At 38.5% G+C, this 20945-nt stretch overlaps 1 protein-coding gene across 2 annotated transcripts; it reads left to right on the forward strand.

Moving 5' to 3' along the window:
* The first annotated feature begins 2951 nt into the window (after positions 1 to 2951).
* LOC148067608 (polycomb protein SCMH1) lies at positions 2952 to 18225 on the forward strand. 2 transcript variants are annotated; one of them, XM_087804971.1, is made up of 16 exons: positions 2952 to 3018; positions 3462 to 3587; positions 5868 to 5937; positions 6111 to 6188; positions 6306 to 6376; positions 6487 to 6721; positions 7676 to 7764; positions 7846 to 8092; positions 11959 to 12191; positions 12336 to 12521; positions 12830 to 12956; positions 13052 to 13252; positions 13364 to 13528; positions 14601 to 14693; positions 15166 to 15299; positions 15410 to 18225. In XM_087804971.1, exons 3-16 carry the CDS (start codon positions 5913 to 5915, stop codon positions 15527 to 15529), a joined length of 2004 nt encoding a protein of 667 aa, XP_087661097.1. In that variant the 5' UTR covers positions 2952 to 3018; positions 3462 to 3587; positions 5868 to 5912; the 3' UTR covers positions 15530 to 18225. The 2 variants fall into 2 exon arrangements, with proteins under 2 accessions (XP_087661097.1, XP_087661098.1); XM_087804972.1 differs by having other exon boundaries at positions 13364 to 13510.
* The last annotated feature ends 2720 nt before the right edge of the window (positions 18226 to 20945 follow it).

Raw genomic sequence — 20945 nt, forward strand, 5'->3', positions numbered from 1 at the left:
ATCCTTTATGACGTCCAACGAGACTGTCGTGAATATGGTTCTCCTCACAACCTGATCATACTTTGTGCTGTGGTCACATATATTAAATATCTTAGATGAACGGTTCACAAAAATCAGTACTTTTTTTTAAATTAGTTTATTCCTACCAGTTGTTTAAGTGCATCATGCATGTATCATAACATTTTAAAAATCATTAGCTTTACTTGGTGGTAATTCATAATTAATTACTCTCCTCACTTTAAGAACACTTTATTTTTTACTACAAATACTAATGGGTCTATACCTTTTATCGTCCCGTTTGCTGCTGTTAATGGTCACTCGAACAGAACAACCTTGTGCTATCACATTCCTTTACTGCTTAAAAATACAACATTTATTATCTGGTATCTCAATTGCTGGGATCTGTCTTCCCTTTCTCCAATATAGTCTTACTTCATCTGTAAAGTGTCTGAGATAACTTTGTAATGATAAGACACTTTAAATAAAATTGAATTGAATGTATTCACTTGATACCAAACACTGTTGAAAGCCCTCAAAAATAATGTATCATGATAAATTAAACATCTCTTAAAAACATTTTAAAAGTAGTTCCTCTTATTAAACGATTCTTAGTGATGAATGAAGGAAAATTAGCTTTAGTATTTTATAAGTAAAGATAATTGTCAGTCAACCTTTGTGTCTCATTCTTTAAGCAGCAAATTTGATGCTTCTCTGCTCTTCTTTGTTAGGACCGTCAGAATATTACATAATCTGAGGATTTTTTTTTTTTTATCTCTTTTTCGAAGGTCTCAAAGTTAACTTCAAGTTTGGAGGTCCTTGACCCTGAGATAACACAAGGGATACCTCAAAAACATTTGTTTTCAGGCCTCTGGGTCACATTATTCCTTCACCCTGTGATAAGACAAGGGTTAAGTTATTAGAATTTTTATTTTACTTTCTTGTTTGGATGCATGATATTGAATTTAATACTAAGGTAAGGTAAGGTAAGGTAAAACTACTATAATGCACTTGATGAATTATATGTTTTTCCTTTAATGATTAAATATATATATATATATATATCTATATATATATATATAGATATATATATAATTGGTTCTTTTTCATTCCTTTGGATTAAAAAAAAACATTTATCTAAATTATATTATACAATATAGTTATTCATTAATAGGACAAAAGTACATTAAAAAAAGAATTAGGAAAAATGAAAGCGGATAAAATGATTTTCATTTAAACATATTTACTTTTCAAGTAATAGTCTGTCTATGATCTACTTAAATGTGATTAGATTTTAATTTTACACAAATACAGTTTTTTTGCACTATAAACACAGCTATGTAATGCTTCTGGTTTGTATTTTTACCATGATAATTATTGGCTATTTAAAGATAGATAGAATAGGATAAGATAAGATAAGATAATGGATGGATGGATGGATGGATGGATGGATGGGTGGGTGGGTGGGTGGTTGGTTGGTTGGTTGGTTGGATGGATGGATGGATGGATGGATGGATGGATGGATGGATGGATGGATGGATGGATGGATGGATGGATGGATGGATGGATGGATGGATGGATGGATGGATGGATGGATGGATGGATGGATGGATGGATGGATGGATGGATGGATGGATGGATGGATGGATGGATGGATGGATGGATGGATGGATGGATGGATGGATGGATGGATGGATGGATGGATGGATGGATGGATGGATGGATGGATGGATGGATGGATGGATGGATGGATGGATGGATGGATGGATGGATGGATGGATGGATGGATGGATGGATGGATGGATGGATGGATGGATGGATGGATGGATGGATAGATAGATAGATAGATAGATAGATAGATAGATAGATAGATAGATAGATAGATAGATAGATAGATAGATAGATAGATAGATAGATAGATAGATAGATAGATAGATGTTGTCTCTTTGGTTTCCAGATACATTTTAATAAAGGTAAGGTAAGGTAAGGTAAAACTTTATTGATTAAAAATGGAAAATTGCCAGCAATTTTTCATAAACAAAGACATAACAAAGACAAAGGATACAAAGACTAACATGGAACAGAACATCCAGATACTCTCACTCCACTCCTGCCCCCGAACTCAGAATTGTACAATTTAATAGCCCGAGGGATGTCCCTGAGTCTATTAGTTTTGCACCTGGGGAGGAGCATTCGTGCACTCATGCTGCTTCTCTGTTCACTGATGACAGTGTTCAGAGGATGACTGTCATCATCCATGATGGACAGTAGTTTGTTCAATGATCTCCTCTCAGCAACTGTCACCAGTGAGTCCAGCTTCATTCCAACCACAGAGCCAGCCCTCCTGATCAACCTGTCCAACCTGTTGACACTCCTCTTGGACACATTTCCACCCCAACACACCACAGCATAGAACAGGACACTGGCCACCACAGACTGGTAGAACATGCAGAGGAGCTTCTTGCAGATGTTAAATGATCGAAGCCTCCTCAGAAAGTACAGTCTACTCTGAACCTTCTTGACATGTGCAATGACGCAATGACAGTCTTCTCACTCAATAATTTGGTTATTAGTATGTTTTATACATACTTAGACTTATGTAGTTTTTACTTTGGATTGGTGGTGGAGTTTGATCATTGGAATTAATAAAAGACGAAATCTATAAATACATACATAAATAGATGTTGAAATAACGAAATACATAAATAATTAAGTATCATAATAAATATAAGCCAAAATGTTTATAATATTTTTACATTTATTTAACCATTTAGTTATGTATTTATTTATTTGTTTATAATTATGTCGTTAGTATTCATAGAACAGCCAACTGAATATTGATGTAATTCCATGTTCCGCCCATAGGTATCGTCGTTTCTCCCCTTTTTTCCCTCCCTCTCAGATAAACTCGGCCACTTGAAGTGTTGTCAAACACCCCCTCCTCACTTTGATGAGGGGAAAAAATGGCGGACTAACACTAAAATATCCATCAGTTCCAACTGTAATTATTGCTTAAAAAAGGTAAAGCTTCCCGGGGACAAAACCGAGTTACGCTTTCCTACATTTCTGTTCCATCAGCAGCTTCTCGTCTCTCGCTTATGATCTGTGGTTTGGCTAGTGAAGGCAGCGAGGGTTAGCATGCTAGCATCGTCTTTAGCATGTTCAGCAGACAACATGTCAGTGTGAGCTAGCGTGCATGTTTTTAGACACACACACCACTGCTTCCACACGAACACACGGGACTTGTTTAAAGGAGATTTAACTCCGTATATCACCCTTTAGTTTCAGCTTCTTAAAGCTATGTTCCATCTATTCCCTCCAGTTGTGTTGTAAACAAACATGACGCCTGGACGCTTGTACATTTGTAGCCTCATGTGTTTTTGTTTTTAAGAACCTGAACCGATGTTGTTTACACACCGAAGTTCTATTGGAAGTGGTCTCACGTCTGCTGTCACTTCTCTCAGAACCGGGCAGCTGGTCCCTTTAACTGGAGCGACGTCCTTCCTTGGCGCTAGAAAAAGGGCGCACTTTTATTGAAAAAAAAGCCTGACTGCTGAGGAGAACTTTGGGATGGTTATGACGTTTTAAAGGTACGTTCAGCCCCGTTTTTTAAGTAACGAGTGGGTTCGCACATGTCTTTCAGCTGTTTGTTTTTAATTGTTTTTTCGTTTTCTTTGTGTACATCCTTTTGAAACCGTCTTCTTATTGTATTTCTATTAAATATTAATTCATTCAAGAAACATCTTAAGACGTTTTTATTTGTTCAGGCTTTTCCTTGATTTCCTGTTGTGTTATCAGTTTTATCTTGATCTTTAAAGTATATACTTTATTGAATATTGTTTTGATTGTTTAAGCGCCTTGTGACCCTGGTCTGGAAAAGGGCTTTATAAATAAAAATGTCTTACTTACTTACTTATATACATTAGATCAACACATTTAACATATGATGATCAAACACTACAATGTACTTATTGTTTTATTGACATTGTTAATACCATACATGCAGACGTTACACATGTCTCAGAGCCATAGGTCTGAACTCTTGACCCTCTCATTGTGTCAGTAAAGTTCTCATTCATTTTGGTACCGGAGCACAGACCTGTGCTGTGTCTCAAATCACATACTTCTCTTAGTATACTAGAAGTTAGTATGCATCAGGATAGTGTATGTACTAACTAGTACGCAAATTCTCCACAGATAGTACGTCTCAAATCAAACACTGCTGCTACACGCTAACAGGAAATGACTCGACAGCTTCTTCTGCTAGTACTATTTAAGATGGTTTCAAACAGCTGTTTGAACGCTGTCGCTGACACCTGCTGGCAGCACGTTTTGCAAGTTTGGAAGAAGAAATAAAGAAAAAATATGAGAATCTAAATATTCGCAAGATATTTACGCTGGTATCAGCACCGAAGACGTGTCATTGCACTAAATTTCGCATACTAAGAATTGAGACGCACTTAAGCACTAAAAATACTAACTTTGAGTACGCTAGTATGTGATTTGAGACACAGCACCGGTGTGGAACCAGAGTATATGTGGGAAGGGTTTAACTTTTAACCATTTTTGACTTACTGTCCAGGGTTGTGTCTTGGGAAAAAAAAAGTTTTGGTTTTAATTTACTTCATGATGGCTAAACTAACACAACCTTTAGATTTTTTTTTTTTCGTTCTTTAAAAAAGTAAACCCAAAACCTTTTTTAATGGGCAACTAATGTGAAAATCCCACTCTCCTTTCTTACGTTTATGTTATAAATGTTGTATTTGTAAGTCACTCATCATGATAACGCTACATTTTCAAGTTATTACTATAAAGTTCTCCCTCGTCTGAAATCTCGGCGAATGAGCGGTTACGAGAGTGGAGTCCATTATGACGTAATAGTGGGCTTCAATTCAATTTTATTTAAATTGTCTTATCATAACAAAGTTATCTCAAGACACTTTACAGTTGAAGTAAGACTATAGTTAATTAAGGAAAAACAGATCCAGCAATTCAACAATGAGCAATAAGCGAAACACTGTGCAGTGAGCTATGGCGAGGAAAAACTTCCTTTTAGAAGGCAGAAACCTCAAGCAGAACCAGACTCATTGTTGACGGCCTCCTGCTTTGACTGGCTGGGAGGAAAGATGGGGGGGTGAGATGGATAAAGAGAAGAGTGAGGGAGGATATAGTAAGAGAAAAGAGGAAAGTATGGGAGAGTCCATGGAGGCGCTGGAGAGAACTCGGGATCTGATCTGATTCACTCCTCCTCCAGCTGTAATCGTGCCCCGCTTTGTTTATACAACGAATCCCTTGAAGGAGGGTACTACAGGAACTGATGATCACAGCAAAGTAGACATGGACAGCATACATGAGGTTTTATCTTCGATAAAACAAAGTGTTTTCAGTGGATGGGCCTAAAGCAGATTTTCTAATGTAAACATATGAATTAAAAGAGAGTTTTGGACAAACGGACACATACTGATGAATACAACAGAGGTCCAAGTATAATGTAATTCACATGGCCCAGAAACTGAATGAATAAATTAAATCAACACATCAGTTGCCCTTTAATGAACCAAAAATGAGTGGTTTTAAACATTGCTGACTTCATATTACTATCTATTGATTTTACTTAACAGCTGCTTCTCTAGAAGCATCGTATTTGGAAACGATCACAAATTTCTGAAGTTCTGATGACACACTATGTAGTTGCTGTGAGGTCTGGTGTCATTGGAGCATTTCTCATGCGTTTATTAGGAGGAGAAAAAGCACGTCATCACTTTTCACTTTCTCACTTTTCCAGTCGGGGTGTTTCAAATGTATTCTTCTTTCAGAGGTTTGTGCCGAGCTTTGACTTTACTTAACTCTATTTCGCTTTCATCTTGCAGTGTGGTGGACAGTGTTGTTTTGTGCTCCGTCACATTGTTTGGATCATGAGGAAACCTGTGCCACAGAAAGGTATGTTTTTGGGGGTTTTTTTCAATTAAAAATAATGCAGGCTGCAAAATTACTTGTTTATATTGTGTCTGTTTCAAAATGTTCAAAACTACTACGTTCAAAGCTGGTTTTAATATTATAGTTCTTAAGAAAAAAGTGACCATGTACCATCTTGTGTACTTGTGTTTTTATAGCAATTGAGTGGAAAGATGGCAGAAGATTCAAACATTCACGCAGTGGACGTCCAGCCCGGCCAACCTCACACAACCAAGGTAAATAATAAAGTTGTTATTATTGTTATGTTGTACTTGTACATTAAGATCGTGGTAATGTTTAGTTAGTGGGATTACAAATCCATATATTAGCCTGATTTTGTGTACCTCTTGTAGCACATTTCAGTTGGGATCAATACCTTAAAGAAACCGGAGCCGAGGCAGCACCAGCTTCTTGCTTCAAACAGGTGAAAAGAGTTGAAGAGTTTCACTTTTCCGACTTGAAAGAAGCGTCTCATCTTGTCTTTTTTCCCCCTTTTGTTCTTGTCATCTTTGCTCTAAAATCATTTCCTTTCAGAGCCTCACGCCTCCTGTCAATGAGTTTAAGGCAGGCATGAAGCTGGAGGCTCAGGACCCCAGAAACATCACGTCCACCTGCATTGCCACGGTTGTGGGACTGACAGGATCACGGCTGCGGCTTCGCTTGGATGGCTCTGACAACAAGAACGACTTCTGGCGCCTGGTGGACTCTTTAGAGATCCAACCCATCGGCAGCTGTGAGAAGAACGGGGGAATGTTGCAGCCTCCACTCGGTAAAACGATTCACGTCACATACCATAATACTTCTCAAAAATTGTCCATGCAAGCAAAAATAAGAATAACACCAACACATTGCAATCAAGAAATGTATTTGATCAAATTCTTTATATTAATAAGAAGATTCAATAAATAATATTCAATTAAATTACAAGCATTGGTAAATGTGTGAGTAACTTGTGCATTTATTCTTTTGATCGGTAGAAGTGATGGTCTGATGAAGCTTAATGAAGCAGTGTCATTATTTTCAGTGTCCACTAGATGGCGGTCTCTCTATTTACTTTGTTTTGAACAACTGTTCTAATGAAACATCACATCATTTTTAAAGTGATGGCACCACCTACTGACCTCTAAATGACATGACACTGTTTCATGAAGCTTCATCAGACCACCACTACTGATTGGTAATTAATTTACGCAATTAATTTTTTTTTTTATAGGGACAGATTCTTAATGTAATGAAAAAATTGTCACATATTGTTGACTTAAAATGTGTAACTTTAAGATGGAGTCATTGTAAGTAAATTGATCATTACAGGTAACACAATTTAGGTGAATCCTTAATCTAAATGGAAAAAGGTTTTACGTTTTCATAAACAAACACATTTGACAGAAAATGAGAAATAAATATAACATAACCAGCACTTAAAGCTTTTATTATGTATATTAATCTGTTTTAAATGAACGTGGGAACATAAATACCATTTCGTTTACATTAAAATTTGAAAGCAATAAGGATTTGGTCATAATGTTAGCTTATATTTTGTATTTGTTCATAAGCTGTGATTGTTAGACAAACAACTTTACACAAAAAAACATAATTAAAATCCTCCCGTGACACATTTTTTTCATTTCATACATCTGTGATGAACAGTTGTGGAAATGAAACAGGTGTTACTTTACAGTCTGCGTTTGTCTGATTGCATAATATACCAAAGTTTCTGTTTCAGGCTTTCGCCTCAATGCATCCTCTTGGCCCATGTTTTTGTTAAAAACCCTCAATGGAGCTGAAATGGCACCATCCCGCATCTTTCACAAGGTACCCCACAGCTCGCGATCAAAGCCTTAATATATTTCTATTAGAGAGAAACATGACTGTAAGCTGCCTACATTTTTCCAGCAGGAGCCTCCTGCCCCTGAGCACAACACATTTGAAGTGGGTATGAAACTGGAGGCAGTGGACCGGAAAAACCCTCATTACATCTGTCCAGCTACCGTGGGCGCACTGCGAGGAGTTGAGGTGCAGGTCACCTTTGATGGGTGGCAAGGAGCATTCGACTACTTTTGTCGCTACGACTCGCGTGACATCTTTCCAGTGGGCTGGTGCTCCCTCACCGGGGACAACCTGCAGCCGCCTGGCACCAAAGGTCAGTTCAGAAACGCTTGTTGTGTGGCTCAGATTCAGGATTTCATCAGGTGCATTTGATCAATTTACTTCTTCATCGACACTTCACACTCTATACGTGACCACAAACAAGCTACATAAAACTCGTTGTGACCCTCTGACCCTTGAAAGTCCTGATGCAAAAGTATATAAATGCATAAATCAAAAGTATTTAATGGTTTTGTGTCATCTTATTTCATTTATGGCAGATGGTTTCAGTCTTATGCCAAGCTGTTTTAAGGAGTGAGTCCATAGTCTTTATATTAAATTCATCCTGTTAATCTTTCAGTATAGTTTAGTATTACAAATTGGTTTTAGACCATTTTGATGCCTGTGATGTGAGTATTTTTGACCCACCGTCATTATTTTTAAAATAATTTCCGAAAGCTGTGCATGCTTTTTACTTTATTTAAAATAAATGATCTAGTTACTAGAGATACTAGGGTGGCAAAAATGTAATATTAACATCACTGCTGTACTGAGAATATAATTTTAGTTTTTTTGTAATTAAATTACTAATTGAATCATGATAGTAATTCAGTCGGCTCAGTTTTGGATAGTAAAAGGACGGAAACAAATTCATGAAAATATGACTTTAACTTCATATTAATCAATAAAAAGAAACGATTATCATTTAGTTTCTTTTTAAATGTAAACCGTTTTAGTTCTCAATGCAATAGTATTTACAATTATCAGCAATATATATTATTGACGATGAATGATGGATGGATATATTATTGCATATAAATACATGGTGTGAGGGGGATAAAAACAAAATAAGCTCTAATATAGTAAATAAAACGTCTCTTAACACAAGACAACACTCTGAAGAACTGTATGCAGTGCTTTACTCTGTACACTGGATGTCAGTAGAGAGCTGGGGTGAAAGGAGCTTGGGGTGGATGAATCCCTTGGAGTGTTTCCGGAAGTATCAGATGGCCATCACCATTTATCGTGCCAGCCAAAACATACATTGTACACGGCCATTGTGGCTCAACACTAAAAATGGATTCCACATCTCATGTGTGTGTCTTTATTAATGGATTGTATCATATCGATTTGTGATGTGTCATTTGATGGGAGGCAAAGGATGAAGCAATACTAAAGGTCGTTTATGAAATGGTCCTTTTGAAATAAGAGATTATATTGATGGCTTCTACAATGTTTAAGAAGGCTCTGGAATTCACACGGTTGGCAGGAGCATCTGTTAGACTGCAGAAACAAACCGGGGTGCCCCCTTCACTGGCCCCTTTGTTTGGACCCTTGGAAAATAATTGGACGCGTTAGGGCAGGCGAGAAGTAAATTAAGCGATGGCTGATAAACTAGAGAAAAGACAGACCTTGCCTTCTGATTGTTTACATAGTTAGCAGACGGTGGGAGGAGAGCAGTGAGAAAACGGGGGGAAGAAGAGAAAGGAGGAGCGAAGCTGAGGAAGAGAAGCGTACAGCTGTGTGTTTGAGGAAAGGCGGACAGTTGTGACTTTTCTTTGGGCAAGAGAGGTGAGTGAGGATAAATTTGGTAACATTGTAATTGGAGCTTTCATTAAAAAGCGAGTGAGCCGTTCTGGGCTTGTCCTGTTATGCTGGTAGTGTTGGCCTCGTGAGCTGAACTTGTGTGAACTCATAGAATCATGATAGAAAATGCTCTTTTAAATTGTTTGCTGACATTAAACTGCTTGTACTTAAGTTAATACAAATATTCCGCCAGAATACAAAAAAAACTCTTTATTGATTAACACGATTGTTGAGATTTTTTGCATTTTCCGGAGTCCTCTTGTCAATGTTTAATAAACGCAGCTGTGTAGGTCAAGACGTCTTGTAAACACTGGTTGCGGCTTCTGTTCAAGGCTAAATACACGCCAGACCCTTTAAGGTAAAGACATTATGTGTGTTTCAGGGTTAACTGGATATCCCTTTGGAACATTTCTATGTTTTATTTGGGTTGACGCACTAAACGAGGTGTGTAGCAGAAGTGAGAGAATAGACTCCCATCTGGTCCTGAGACCCTCAGAGTGGAACCAAATTAAACAAACCCTGGAACTGTCTGAGAACAAGCTTGTTGGATTTTCAATGAATTCTTAAGGCATCAATTATTTATTTCAGTCTCTTCTTATGAGCTAACATCATGTATTCCATGCCATTTACAATACAACTCACTCACAATCTTTCACTGAAGTTGTACAAAATGATAGAGATTGTAAGTCACCAACAATAGTTGTTATTGTTTCTGCCTGAACATGGCCCTCATGACTGGGATGATGATTAAAGAAAAAAACATCCTTTTCAGTGCTTAGTAGTGTTTTAATAGTGGGGATTTTTTTTACTATTTAATTCTCTTTAAAGGTCAACTAATGTGTGGATTTAAGTGTCTCTTAAATAGCTCTTGGACCTCTAGTATATGTGTTTATTTTCATTGAAATATTCACACTGGAAAATTAAAGCGCAAGGGATGATTTTGCTAAATATTGCGATTATTTTTTCAATCTATTCTTTCGTGCATTTTATCTCTATTGTAATGCATTTATTTGTGATTGATAAGATCGAGTTATAAAGACATTTTTTAAGATAAAGGCAAATCAAGCATAAATTAAAATAAATGGAGGTTTATTTAGTAACTTTAATTACACTTGTGAACAGACATAATATATTTACCGCAAATACTTTTAAAAAGTGTGGTGTAAGCATTTATATTCATTAGTCAATAATAAATCACACAAACTTCAGTGCAGAGTAAAGACAAGTACATTGGTAAGTCGTTCTGCCTTTTTATTCCAGCTCATTTTTGCACAGTTGCTCTTGTCACTCTGTTGTCTTTTAATTGGTCTGCTGCGATACAAAAATAATAGATCGTAATTAATCAGTTTGAAAGGTTTGGTTGTACGAGGTAATGAACTTTACGAACTGATGTCTTAAGTCTGGCGATTGTCGTCTGACTAGACGATTGTTCGTGTGTTATCACTACTACTGTGACGCTGATACTACATGTTGTTCCATGTTGTTGAGACACTGATAGCACAATACAATACTGCTTCTCTTAAGCTTCTGTCGACGTCATTGATCAACAGGTTATAGTGGAGTGTTTACAATTCTCTTTACTTGTTCTGCTCGAAAATCAAATGAACACAAAATTAAATTAAATCACAACCTTTACTATATAAAAATCTCTTTTTAAAAAAAAAAGTGATTATACCACAAATGCGATAAATCGCTCAGCCCTAGAAAGCGCTTTGTTTTCTTCAGAAGAAATCTTCTTTTGATTGTTATTGAATCGAGGTTTGTCAAAGAGCGTCATCAATCCCTGATGTCTCTACCTCCAAAGGACTTGTTGTGGAAACAAAGCGGGCGTGATTACAGTTTGCTGCAGGAGGAGGGAAGTCATTATTACGTCATAATGGAGATTTCAGGGAGAGCTTTATGAAGTTATTACTTCAAAACATTGTCATGATGAGGGATTTACTGCATTTTGGAAAGGAAGTTTTCAACATTTGAAACATGAGTAATTTAGGAGAGTTGGGTTTTCACATTAGTTGCCCTTTAAGAACCTGATGTGTGTGTTGATTAGCATCTGTATCTGATTTTTAAAACTATTCTTTCTGTTCTACTGATGAGGATTTAAGGCTCCGCTCTTTGACATCAGACCAGGGTCCTACCTTTTTGTTGTAGTTGTGCGAGCAAGATGACATTTAAACTCCTTGAATCTTGAATCGTGGTCCTTTTGGAATGAGTCTTCACAATCTGAGTTGGTTTTCTCATGTTTTCTGTTGTTTTTTTAGCAAATCCATACCCAGACAATCCTATTTAATTGTCGCTAGACAATCTCATCGTATTCACCTATGTTTGTTTTTGCAGTTGTGTTACCAAAGAGCATTGGACTGTTATCCGAGGGGAGTGTGGAGAACCAAACAATGCAACGGGTCCCCACTGTGGGTCGACCTGCAGGTCAAAGAGGACGTAAACCTGGCCGCAGGAAAACCAAGCTGCCTTCCTGGAATCAGAAGGCTTTGGAAGAAGAAATCCCTTCAGGCAAAGATGCTGGGCCCATCAAAATACACAAGAAGCGAGGTCCTAAACCAGGAAGTAAGGTATGTTTACCAACAAGATGGTGATAATCTTGCCGAGCTTTTTCTTAACGACTGACTGAATGTATTTATTTTAAAGGGATTAACAGAGAACTTGTTAAGCAATTGTGGTGATTGTCAGAGTTGATTCTCTCCGTCTGCTTACAGTTGGGCTGGACTAAGAAAGCTGGCTGGTTGGAAGCTACGATGACTGGCCCTGGACGGCCCCCAGTAGGACGCCCGAGGGGCCGTCTGTCTAACTGGTCAAAGAGTCTAGTTCTTCAGGACGCCGGGAATAAGGAGCAACCGCCGGTCAAAATTCCGAAGAAAAGAGGGCCTAAACCCGGAAGCAAGGTACATTTAATAAATGAGACCTGAGTTCCATTAAACAAGGGTCTTGAATTGATCCAGAATAGAATGATACAGACTGGACCGAAAACCTGCACCCACTCAGACCTTCTTTGGATCAATTAAAGACAAGTTGTATAAACAGGAAACATTTTCTTTTTTAAAATGTATAGTTTTGTGAATATTTAGACAAGATTAGATTAGGAAAAAAGGAAAAAGAGAAACAATCCTTTTAGTCTACCCACCAGTCTAAAACTTTTGACTTTCTTGAGGCATTACAATTTGACATGATGCATATTTTTCTGTGTGTATAGAGGAAACCTCGGGTGGTACCTAATCCAGTACCCACGTCTCCCACCAGCAGCACCCCAGAGCCTGACACCAGCACTGTCCCCATGGACAATGCAACAATACCCAGCTCTGCTCTGCAGGCTCCAACAGGTACCCGTCACCCCCGAGAATCAACACACTCACCTGTTGGATAATATGTCTCGGAAAATGAAAGTGTAAACTGAGTCTTATTTTTTGTGTTTAAGTTTGTGTGTATCTAAACAAGTACGGCAAAGTGGGACCTCATTTAGACCAGCAACGCATTCAGAGGCTGCCGGACCACTTCGGGCCAGGTCGGGCCGCCTCAGTCCTTCAGCAATGTGTTCAGGCTTGTGTGGACTCTGCACATGACCAGAGCTCGGTCTTCTCCTGCCTCAAGTCCGGTCAAGGTGGCGAGGTCATCTCAGGTGAGGATAGCTAGTGGAAATATTTCTGAAAAATTGAAATGATCAATTTAAAGCATGAATCGCTTCCTCTGTGTCACACTTCATGTTCAGATGTCTGACCATGTCTTCCAGCCTTCTTCGACCAGCAGCAACACACCCTGACCTTGCCCACGGTCAGCAGCGTCACCTACGTTCTCCGTTTTCTGGAAAAGCTTTGCCACAATCTTCACTGCGATCCACTGTTTGGTAGCCAACCTGTAGCCGGTCAACACCTCGAAGGTCATATATACTCCACAAGTTAGTGCTTATTTCCACACACAAGAGAATTGGATGAATCTAAGAGTGTGAGCAACTCGTGATAATGAGTCATTAGCAAAAATCTCTGCCCATAAATGACCGTATAATGAGGTATAGATTAACCTTTCCACTTGTCAGACACAAAAAACAGGGATGAAATTATTTTTTAAAACACTTTTAGTCTATAAATGTAAAAAGATACATGTGCAGGTGAGCCACAAATTCTAGAAAAGCTCAGAGACGATCTTCATCATCATCATCATCAATGCTTTGATTTACAGTTTTATTCTGGTTGAACTTCATCTAAAGATGTTTCAAACAGGCCACTGATCGTCTCTGTAAATAAAGTATTTGTGTTAATAACCCTGTATGTAAAATATAAACATTTATACAGGAGAACATCTGCACTGATTTATAACGGTGTGTGCTCCATTTCAGTAATGTTTAAAATTAACAAATATAAACTGTTCTTAATCTAGTGAAAATTGACGTTATTATCTTTTTTCTGAGAGAATCTCTGGTCTCGTGGTTCATTTGAATATGATTGACATATTAGATATCAGGGAAAATATCAGGGAAATATGCTGCTTACTTCAATGCAATATCCAACTCTACTTATCTATGCAAGTCAGCCTTTTTCTATAAAGATGATTAAATCCAGACATCCTTCCATCATGACTGATGATCAGTCCATTCAGTCATCTGAGTCAAGTATGTACTTACTTGTGTTGAGAAAATTAGATGATCATTTTGAAAGTAGTGTGGCACCCGTGTCGTAATGTTTTTATATTGTTTTATACATTAAATATGAACAGAAACTGTTTGAAGAGCTAGATATATAAAGATAACATCCGGTACTGTCCTCATCTAACAAAACTTAACTTGAACGAATGTAAAACACATAAACTAAAACTAAAAGAAGGTTGATGCATAGAAACCAGGCCTTCGTTCATCAACACAATGTTGGTTCTTACAAAAGTCTAAAACTCATTGTAAGACATTTTTCTGCTCATCATACAGGTATTTGATTAATCCAAATATTTACGTAACTATTGTGCTTTTCTCTTAACAGGGAAGACTGTGGAAGACATTTGCACGTCCGAGCACTTAAAGAGGAGTCCAAGCTCCATTTCTACATCCAACCTGCTACATTTCAACAACATGGGTAAGAGTTGGTTCATTTACATTTACAGATGATTCAAAACAGAATTAAAATGTAAACAATCTTAGGCCTTTACGTGTTTTGAAGCAACAATATGTAACATTTTGACATTATTGGTATTATTTCATATTTTATGTATAGTAGTAGAAATCTTTAGCTGGTATTTTAACTTTGTATGGATGAACTTGTGGGGGTTTTTTTTGTATGAAGTTCAGAAAGAACATTTAGAGTAACCAGGAAGATAAAATAAGACTGAACAAGTATCTTTAACTCGTTTTGTAAACAAATGAACAAGCAGAAACCGAGAATTTCCCTTCATTGCTGACGCTGAGCCAACACTAGGGGGAGGCAGAACCACTATGTTTAAAGAAACACTTTGAATGCTTTTATATGCATATTGGTCGCACATGCAATCAGAGAGGGCTTTATATTAACAATCAAACAACTCACTGGTGATTTGTTCTTTTGTTTAAAGGCTCTGGAAGTTTTCGTAACAGTCCCAAGCCCAGCGGCCATGACCCGAATGTGTGGAGCGTAGAGGAAGTCATGCAGTATATCAGAGACATTGACCCGGTGCTGGCACCACACGCTGACCTCTTCAGAAAACATGTAGGCAAACTATTCTAACTAACTATTCTATTGTTTTTTAATGCAGATCACATTCCCAAGTGCTGGAAAAAAAAACGTTTAACTTGATACATTCGTTTTTGCCTTCTCAGGAGATCGATGGAAAAGCACTGTTGTTGCTGCGAAGCGACGTGATGATGAAGTATATGGGTTTAAAACTAGGACCAGCACTCAAGCTCACGTTTCACATCGATAAGCTCAAACGGGGTTGAGTCCATTTATCAGTCGTTTTTTTAATTTTTATCTCTTGTGTGTTTCTGTGTTACCACCGAGAATATTTGATGATGTTTCAGACTCTCCCACTTCTGCAGTGAGACTGTAAATTGGGTACAAGAAGGAATCAATCAGAACCTGACGTTTGGGTTCATATCTTCACACACACACACACACGCAGAATGAGGTGCCAGAGAACAATCTGTGTGAAAGTGTTGCAGATTATTAGTTAAACGTGGAGAAGATGATGAAGCTTCATACAGCAGTGTCGTTATTTTCAGAGTCCACTAGATGGCGGTCTCTGCACTATTTTCCTTTGTTTTAAACAACTTTTCTAATGAAACATCACATCATTTTTGAACTGATGGCGCCACCTACTGACCTCTAAACAACATGACACTGTTTCATGAAGCTTAATCGGAACATCACTAATGCTGGGGGGGTGTCATCATAACACATCTACGAAGATGTCCAGTTAGAAGCTATTTTCCCGATTAAAAAGAGATATTTCTTAAGCTTGATACAAATACGCTTGGGGACAAAGAAGACGAGCCGCTTCCGCCATCATATCTTCCTTTCAAAATGAACGCAATGTCAGCAAGTGTGATCAATGAATATAACCCTGAGTTAGTTCTCATATATCTTGGCCTTGTTTCCGTAGTGTTGGATTTTTGCAGCTCTATAAGTACATATCTCAAACTCATGGCCTTCCAAGTAGGTGGCCCTCCAGATGGTTGTCTCAAAATCCAGTAGATTCAGGTTCATGTTGATATTGTGACCTACAAAGATGCTGGTGTTTAAGAAATGTCATTCCTTTGGTAAAGGAGAACAAATACAGAGAAAATTCAGATAAATTGAGCCTCAAAGATGTTATCAAAATCGGACTTTTAGCTAAATATACATTAACTTAAACCAGTTATTGCCCTGATACGGATTTTGGCCCCTTGTGTGAATGAGTTAAACACACCTGATGTAAAGGGTTCGAAGATAAATGTATATTTGTATTGCTCTGCAAGATTGAACCCAGTTCTCCGGTCTTGACCTTTTCATCACAAATGTTTCACACTAAACGACTCTAGTGCATTCTGTTCTTCAGAATTTGTAACACGGCATGATCTTAACAGTGGGAATGTAAAGTGTGCCAGGTTTGTGTCGCATTGGTCTCCATGGTTACCGTTGCGCTGCTTAACCTAATTACAGATGCTTGCCGTGTCCCTCCATGCATCTCCTTCAGATCCAAGATACTCACTTGCAAAGACAAATCATGTCGCTGAGAGTTGAAGCTGGAATATCGTTTACGGCTTTGAATGAACTAACTAAGAACGATGGTGGTTCCTTGTGTTTCTCCCTTTGCTCCTCTATTTAACTGTAAAATGGATTAATTTGACGTTCTTATGAGTTATATGAGATATGGTTCCTCTGAGCTGTACTTCATGTTATCTGTGCGCCGCCATCTTGGAAATCCACAATATGATATACATGCTCCACAATATAATATCTGTTATCAATGACCATTTTTGACATTCTCACCACTCGTACTACAAGTCCCAGAATGCACTACTACAACCTCTTAACAGGGTCAACCTGGGTGGGGGGCGGGGGGGAACAATTTGATCTTTTTTTTGTAGAAGTTTCGTCAATTGTTTTTGCCAACAACCTTCCAAACTAGTCTTTCTTCTCTCAAGAAACATTTATTTACCAAACACTCCGTTCATTTTAACCAAAAGTGTCTTCTCTAAACAAACTATGCGACCACAGGTTCGATCTCGATCCACAACTTGTTTTCCATCAGATTTTCCTTTTCTTTCTGCGTGTCTTTTACGCTTTTATGTTTCCTCTGCATCACTTACAGCAAAAGGAGGGCTCGGATGAATGAAGTAAGCCATTGGTTCGACAGCCTTCCCTCGTCAAGCGTTTGATTGGTCGGCATCTGTGCTAGGATGCTGGCTGTTATTGGCGAGTAAAGTCAGAAAAAAAAGACTATTAAAGTACCCGAACAAAAGAAAAACATGATCGTTTTTTACCATCAAGGGGGAGTTGCTCGCTGACGCCCTCTTCAGGCACAAACTATTCTTGCAGCACAAACGGTTTAAGGTTGAATACAGATTTATAAATGACTATTTTCAGAGTGAGAGGCTTGTACTTTGTCTTATTTGTCTTATAAACCAACGGTTTTGTGGTTGACAGTAGGTGAGCTAGTTTGACAGGTCAGTCAGCAGAAGAGATGCTAAACGTATTTGATATTTGTGTTTAAATATGGCTCACTTCTGGTTCTGAGATCTGTATTTTCGTGTTGGCCTCGTCACCCTCCACTCCAGAGGCATCCTGGGTCAGTAAAAGTTTACCATGGACTCCCAAGAGTGGCATTTACCATCGACTTCTCACGTACATTTTTTGTACTTCCTTAAAAGTCCGAAATGGAGTATTTTTGATGGTTCGACCAAAAGAACCCTAAACGTAAAGAAGAGAAGAACATAGGTCTCAATTGTTGGGATTGTTTCTAATAAACGCCTCTTTTGGAGGCACCACTTATTCATAGAAGAAAAGATATATGCGGCAAACAAGAAAAAAAAAAAAGTCTTTTCAGTATTGTTTACATTGTCTGGCATGTTATTTGTACTTTTTTAATTTTTATACTATGATGTTAGAGTCCTATGATACTTCATATTGTCCAATAAATCTATAATTATACAAAGTTGTGTGATCTGATGCTTGTCTTTGCAATTGAGTGTGAATGTGTCTTAAATGGTACATTTTTCAATAAAGGTATTTATTTATTTCAATCCGACCTATTTCACGTTGTTTTTTTCTTCCTTTTTTTTCAACTTTATACACTTCTAATCAAAGACATATTTGGTTTCATCATATAAAAAATTCCATTAAAATTAAACATTTCAACTGTTTTCAACTGTTTTTCAACAATATTTTAAACTGCAATTAAAAAAGGTTTCAATACAATGTTCAGCTGATGAAACAAGATATTGTAGAGATTGAAAATACTTATGGTGACCTGGGTGTAGTTCATGCAAAACATATCACCTGGACCAAGCTCACAGGTTTATTCCAGGCTTAATCAATCTCTAACCTGGATTATCTAGGTAGACAAAGACAAAATAAGAGTGCGTTATTTAATTCACACACTTCTTGGATCTTGTTTTTTAGCTCATTTTATGACAACAAACTACCATTTGGCTGCTGGGTAATAAGAAATAGAAATAAACGTATTGATCAAATTGAACTTATTACTTTATAAAGTTCTCCCCCCGTCTGAGATCTCGGTGAACAAAAGGCTACGAGGGCACAGCCCATTCTGTCGTAACAATGACCACAACCCGCTTTGTTTACACAATGATTCCCTTGGCGGTGGTGACTTTCAGGAATGATGAGGCAAGGGTGACAAACATTGATGCTTGTCCAATCGGAGCAGAGTGGGTGTGGTTAACGTAAACAAGATTTCATCACCAGAAAAATACTTTTTCAAGATTACGCTCATTTTCTTATGTCATTATTTCAAAGAGAACTTTGTACAAAAGGACACAAAAGAGGCCACGATCAATTTAAGACACTTAAATCAAAGTGGTCTGTTTAAATGAATAAACCAGTTTTTAGCTAAAATGTATTAAACATGGTGATTATGTTTGACACACAAAGAACCAAATATGTGGATGTTTAAGTGCACCGTGATTCTACTCGACTACAATTATTGTAGACATGTATCGTTTTTTTCCTCTCGTTCTTAGTCATTACTCTGTCATTATAGAATTCATTGAGCTGGTTTGTCATTTTTGTGCGTCGACTAGGATCCGCCACCAGGGGGCAGCCCGGCTCCACTATTCCCCTCCACCCCTCAGTCTCGTCTCCTTGCTGTTTCTCCTTGGGACTCGCTGACATGTTGTGCCATGGGAGGCCATAACTCCATCTGGTCGACTCAGCATGATAATAGGCGTGTTATTTTTACACTTCGGGAGAAGGAACGAGGCTTGTTTTTTTGTGGCTGCGGCGTTTTTCTGCTGCGTCACCAACACGCTCATTCATCATCCCCTTATTTAATGACCCTCCTCACCGGCCTGTTTATATCCAAAACCAATTGTCCATGCGAGCTTCTGGTAAATGTTGCTGTCATTATTTCTGTCAGTACATGAGTGGGCCATTAGGCCCGTGGGCGAGAAAAAAAAAAGACCGGTTCTACTGAAGCAACTTGGCGTAAGACAGAAAATCAAACTGCAACAAACCCTCCCACTGGTGGCAGGAAGACACGGCTGACAACGGAGGCCTAACCCTGCTGAGGACGGCGTATGAATGCACGTCTCTGTGTTGCCGAGCATATGACACATGCACACAATCTGCGTGGTGTTTGCGTGTCGGGGCGCATGTGACGACGGAGCTCCATGGCTTGATGCTTGTTGATGTGCGATGGAAGCCAAAGTGTTGTGTGCGTGAAACCCGGAGCTATTAATAGAAGTCACGGCTCCCTGTGCTGCATATTGTTTTCACTTCGGCTCTTAACGCCACGGCGTGAATTTATTTTATTAGGTGCCGTCGGGGGGGCCGAGCCGATAGGACGACAAGAAGCGAAAGGAGGTTCTCAAAAAGTGAATAGACTCCATTATCTGGGAATAGATAAGCACGTTACTTATACTTACCGACGTGGTGGCATTTGTACATCAGGGGGGATATCCTGCCTCTTGGTATTTACCAACACCAGAATCAAGGTTTCACCGTGGAAGGAAGTCTCGATCTAAAAAGATCAGTGGCGGCAGAGCTACCTTCTCTCCGCGGTAGCACAGTGTGGGCACCGTTTTTAAAGAGGAAGACAAAAGAAATAAAAAACAATTCCACCGTCGGTGTAATTCCGAGCTGAGCTGTCGGCTGAAGTGGTTTCCCCGTAGAGAGGAAGTTTCTGCTGAACTTCATGAGTACGTTATTTGGATTTTCTCTCTCGAGCTTCCTTGAAAATGGTTCTGATGTTGGAAGTTCCGACCGTTCCCTGGTTCCTTTTCAAGGTCACAACCTTTCATGGTCAGGCTCCTCTTTACATCACTGATCTGATCCAGCCTTACACCCCAGCTCGGGCTCTGAGGTCTGGGGATCAGAATCTACTGATGGTTCCTCGCACACGGTTCAGGACCAGAGGAGAGAAATCCTTCCAGGCTGTTGCTCCTAAGCTTTGGAACGATCTTCCTCTCTTTTTGCGCTTGATGGATCTACTGACTCCTTTAAGAAACATCTTAAGACGTTTTTATTTGTTCAGGCTTTTCCTTGATTTTCTGGAACTCCTGTTGTGTTATCAGTTTTATCTTGACCTTTAAAGCATATACTTTATTGAATATTGTTTTGATTGTTTAAGCGCTTTGTGACCCTGGTCTGGAAAAGCGCTATACAAATAAAAATGACTTACTTACTTACTTATTTACA

The sequence above is a fragment of the Callionymus lyra genome, chromosome 13 (assembly GCF_982586985.1).
Source record: "Callionymus lyra chromosome 13, fCalLyr1.hap1.1, whole genome shotgun sequence".
NCBI lineage: Eukaryota > Metazoa > Chordata > Actinopteri > Syngnathiformes > Callionymidae > Callionymus > Callionymus lyra.

What these genes read in the sequence shown, in the direction of transcription:
- LOC148067608 (XM_087804971.1), top strand. Translation starts at nt 5,913, where the DNA reads ATGAGGAAACCTGTGCCACAGAAAG. An exon ending in AATGTTGCAGCCTCCACTCG is followed by an intron (nt 6,722 to 7,675) that starts GTAAAACGATTC and finishes TTTCTGTTTCAG; the next exon opens with GCTTTCGCCTCAATGCATCC. An exon ending in GGCCTAAACCCGGAAGCAAG is followed by an intron (nt 12,522 to 12,829) that starts GTACATTTAATA and finishes CTGTGTGTATAG; the next exon opens with AGGAAACCTCGGGTGGTACC.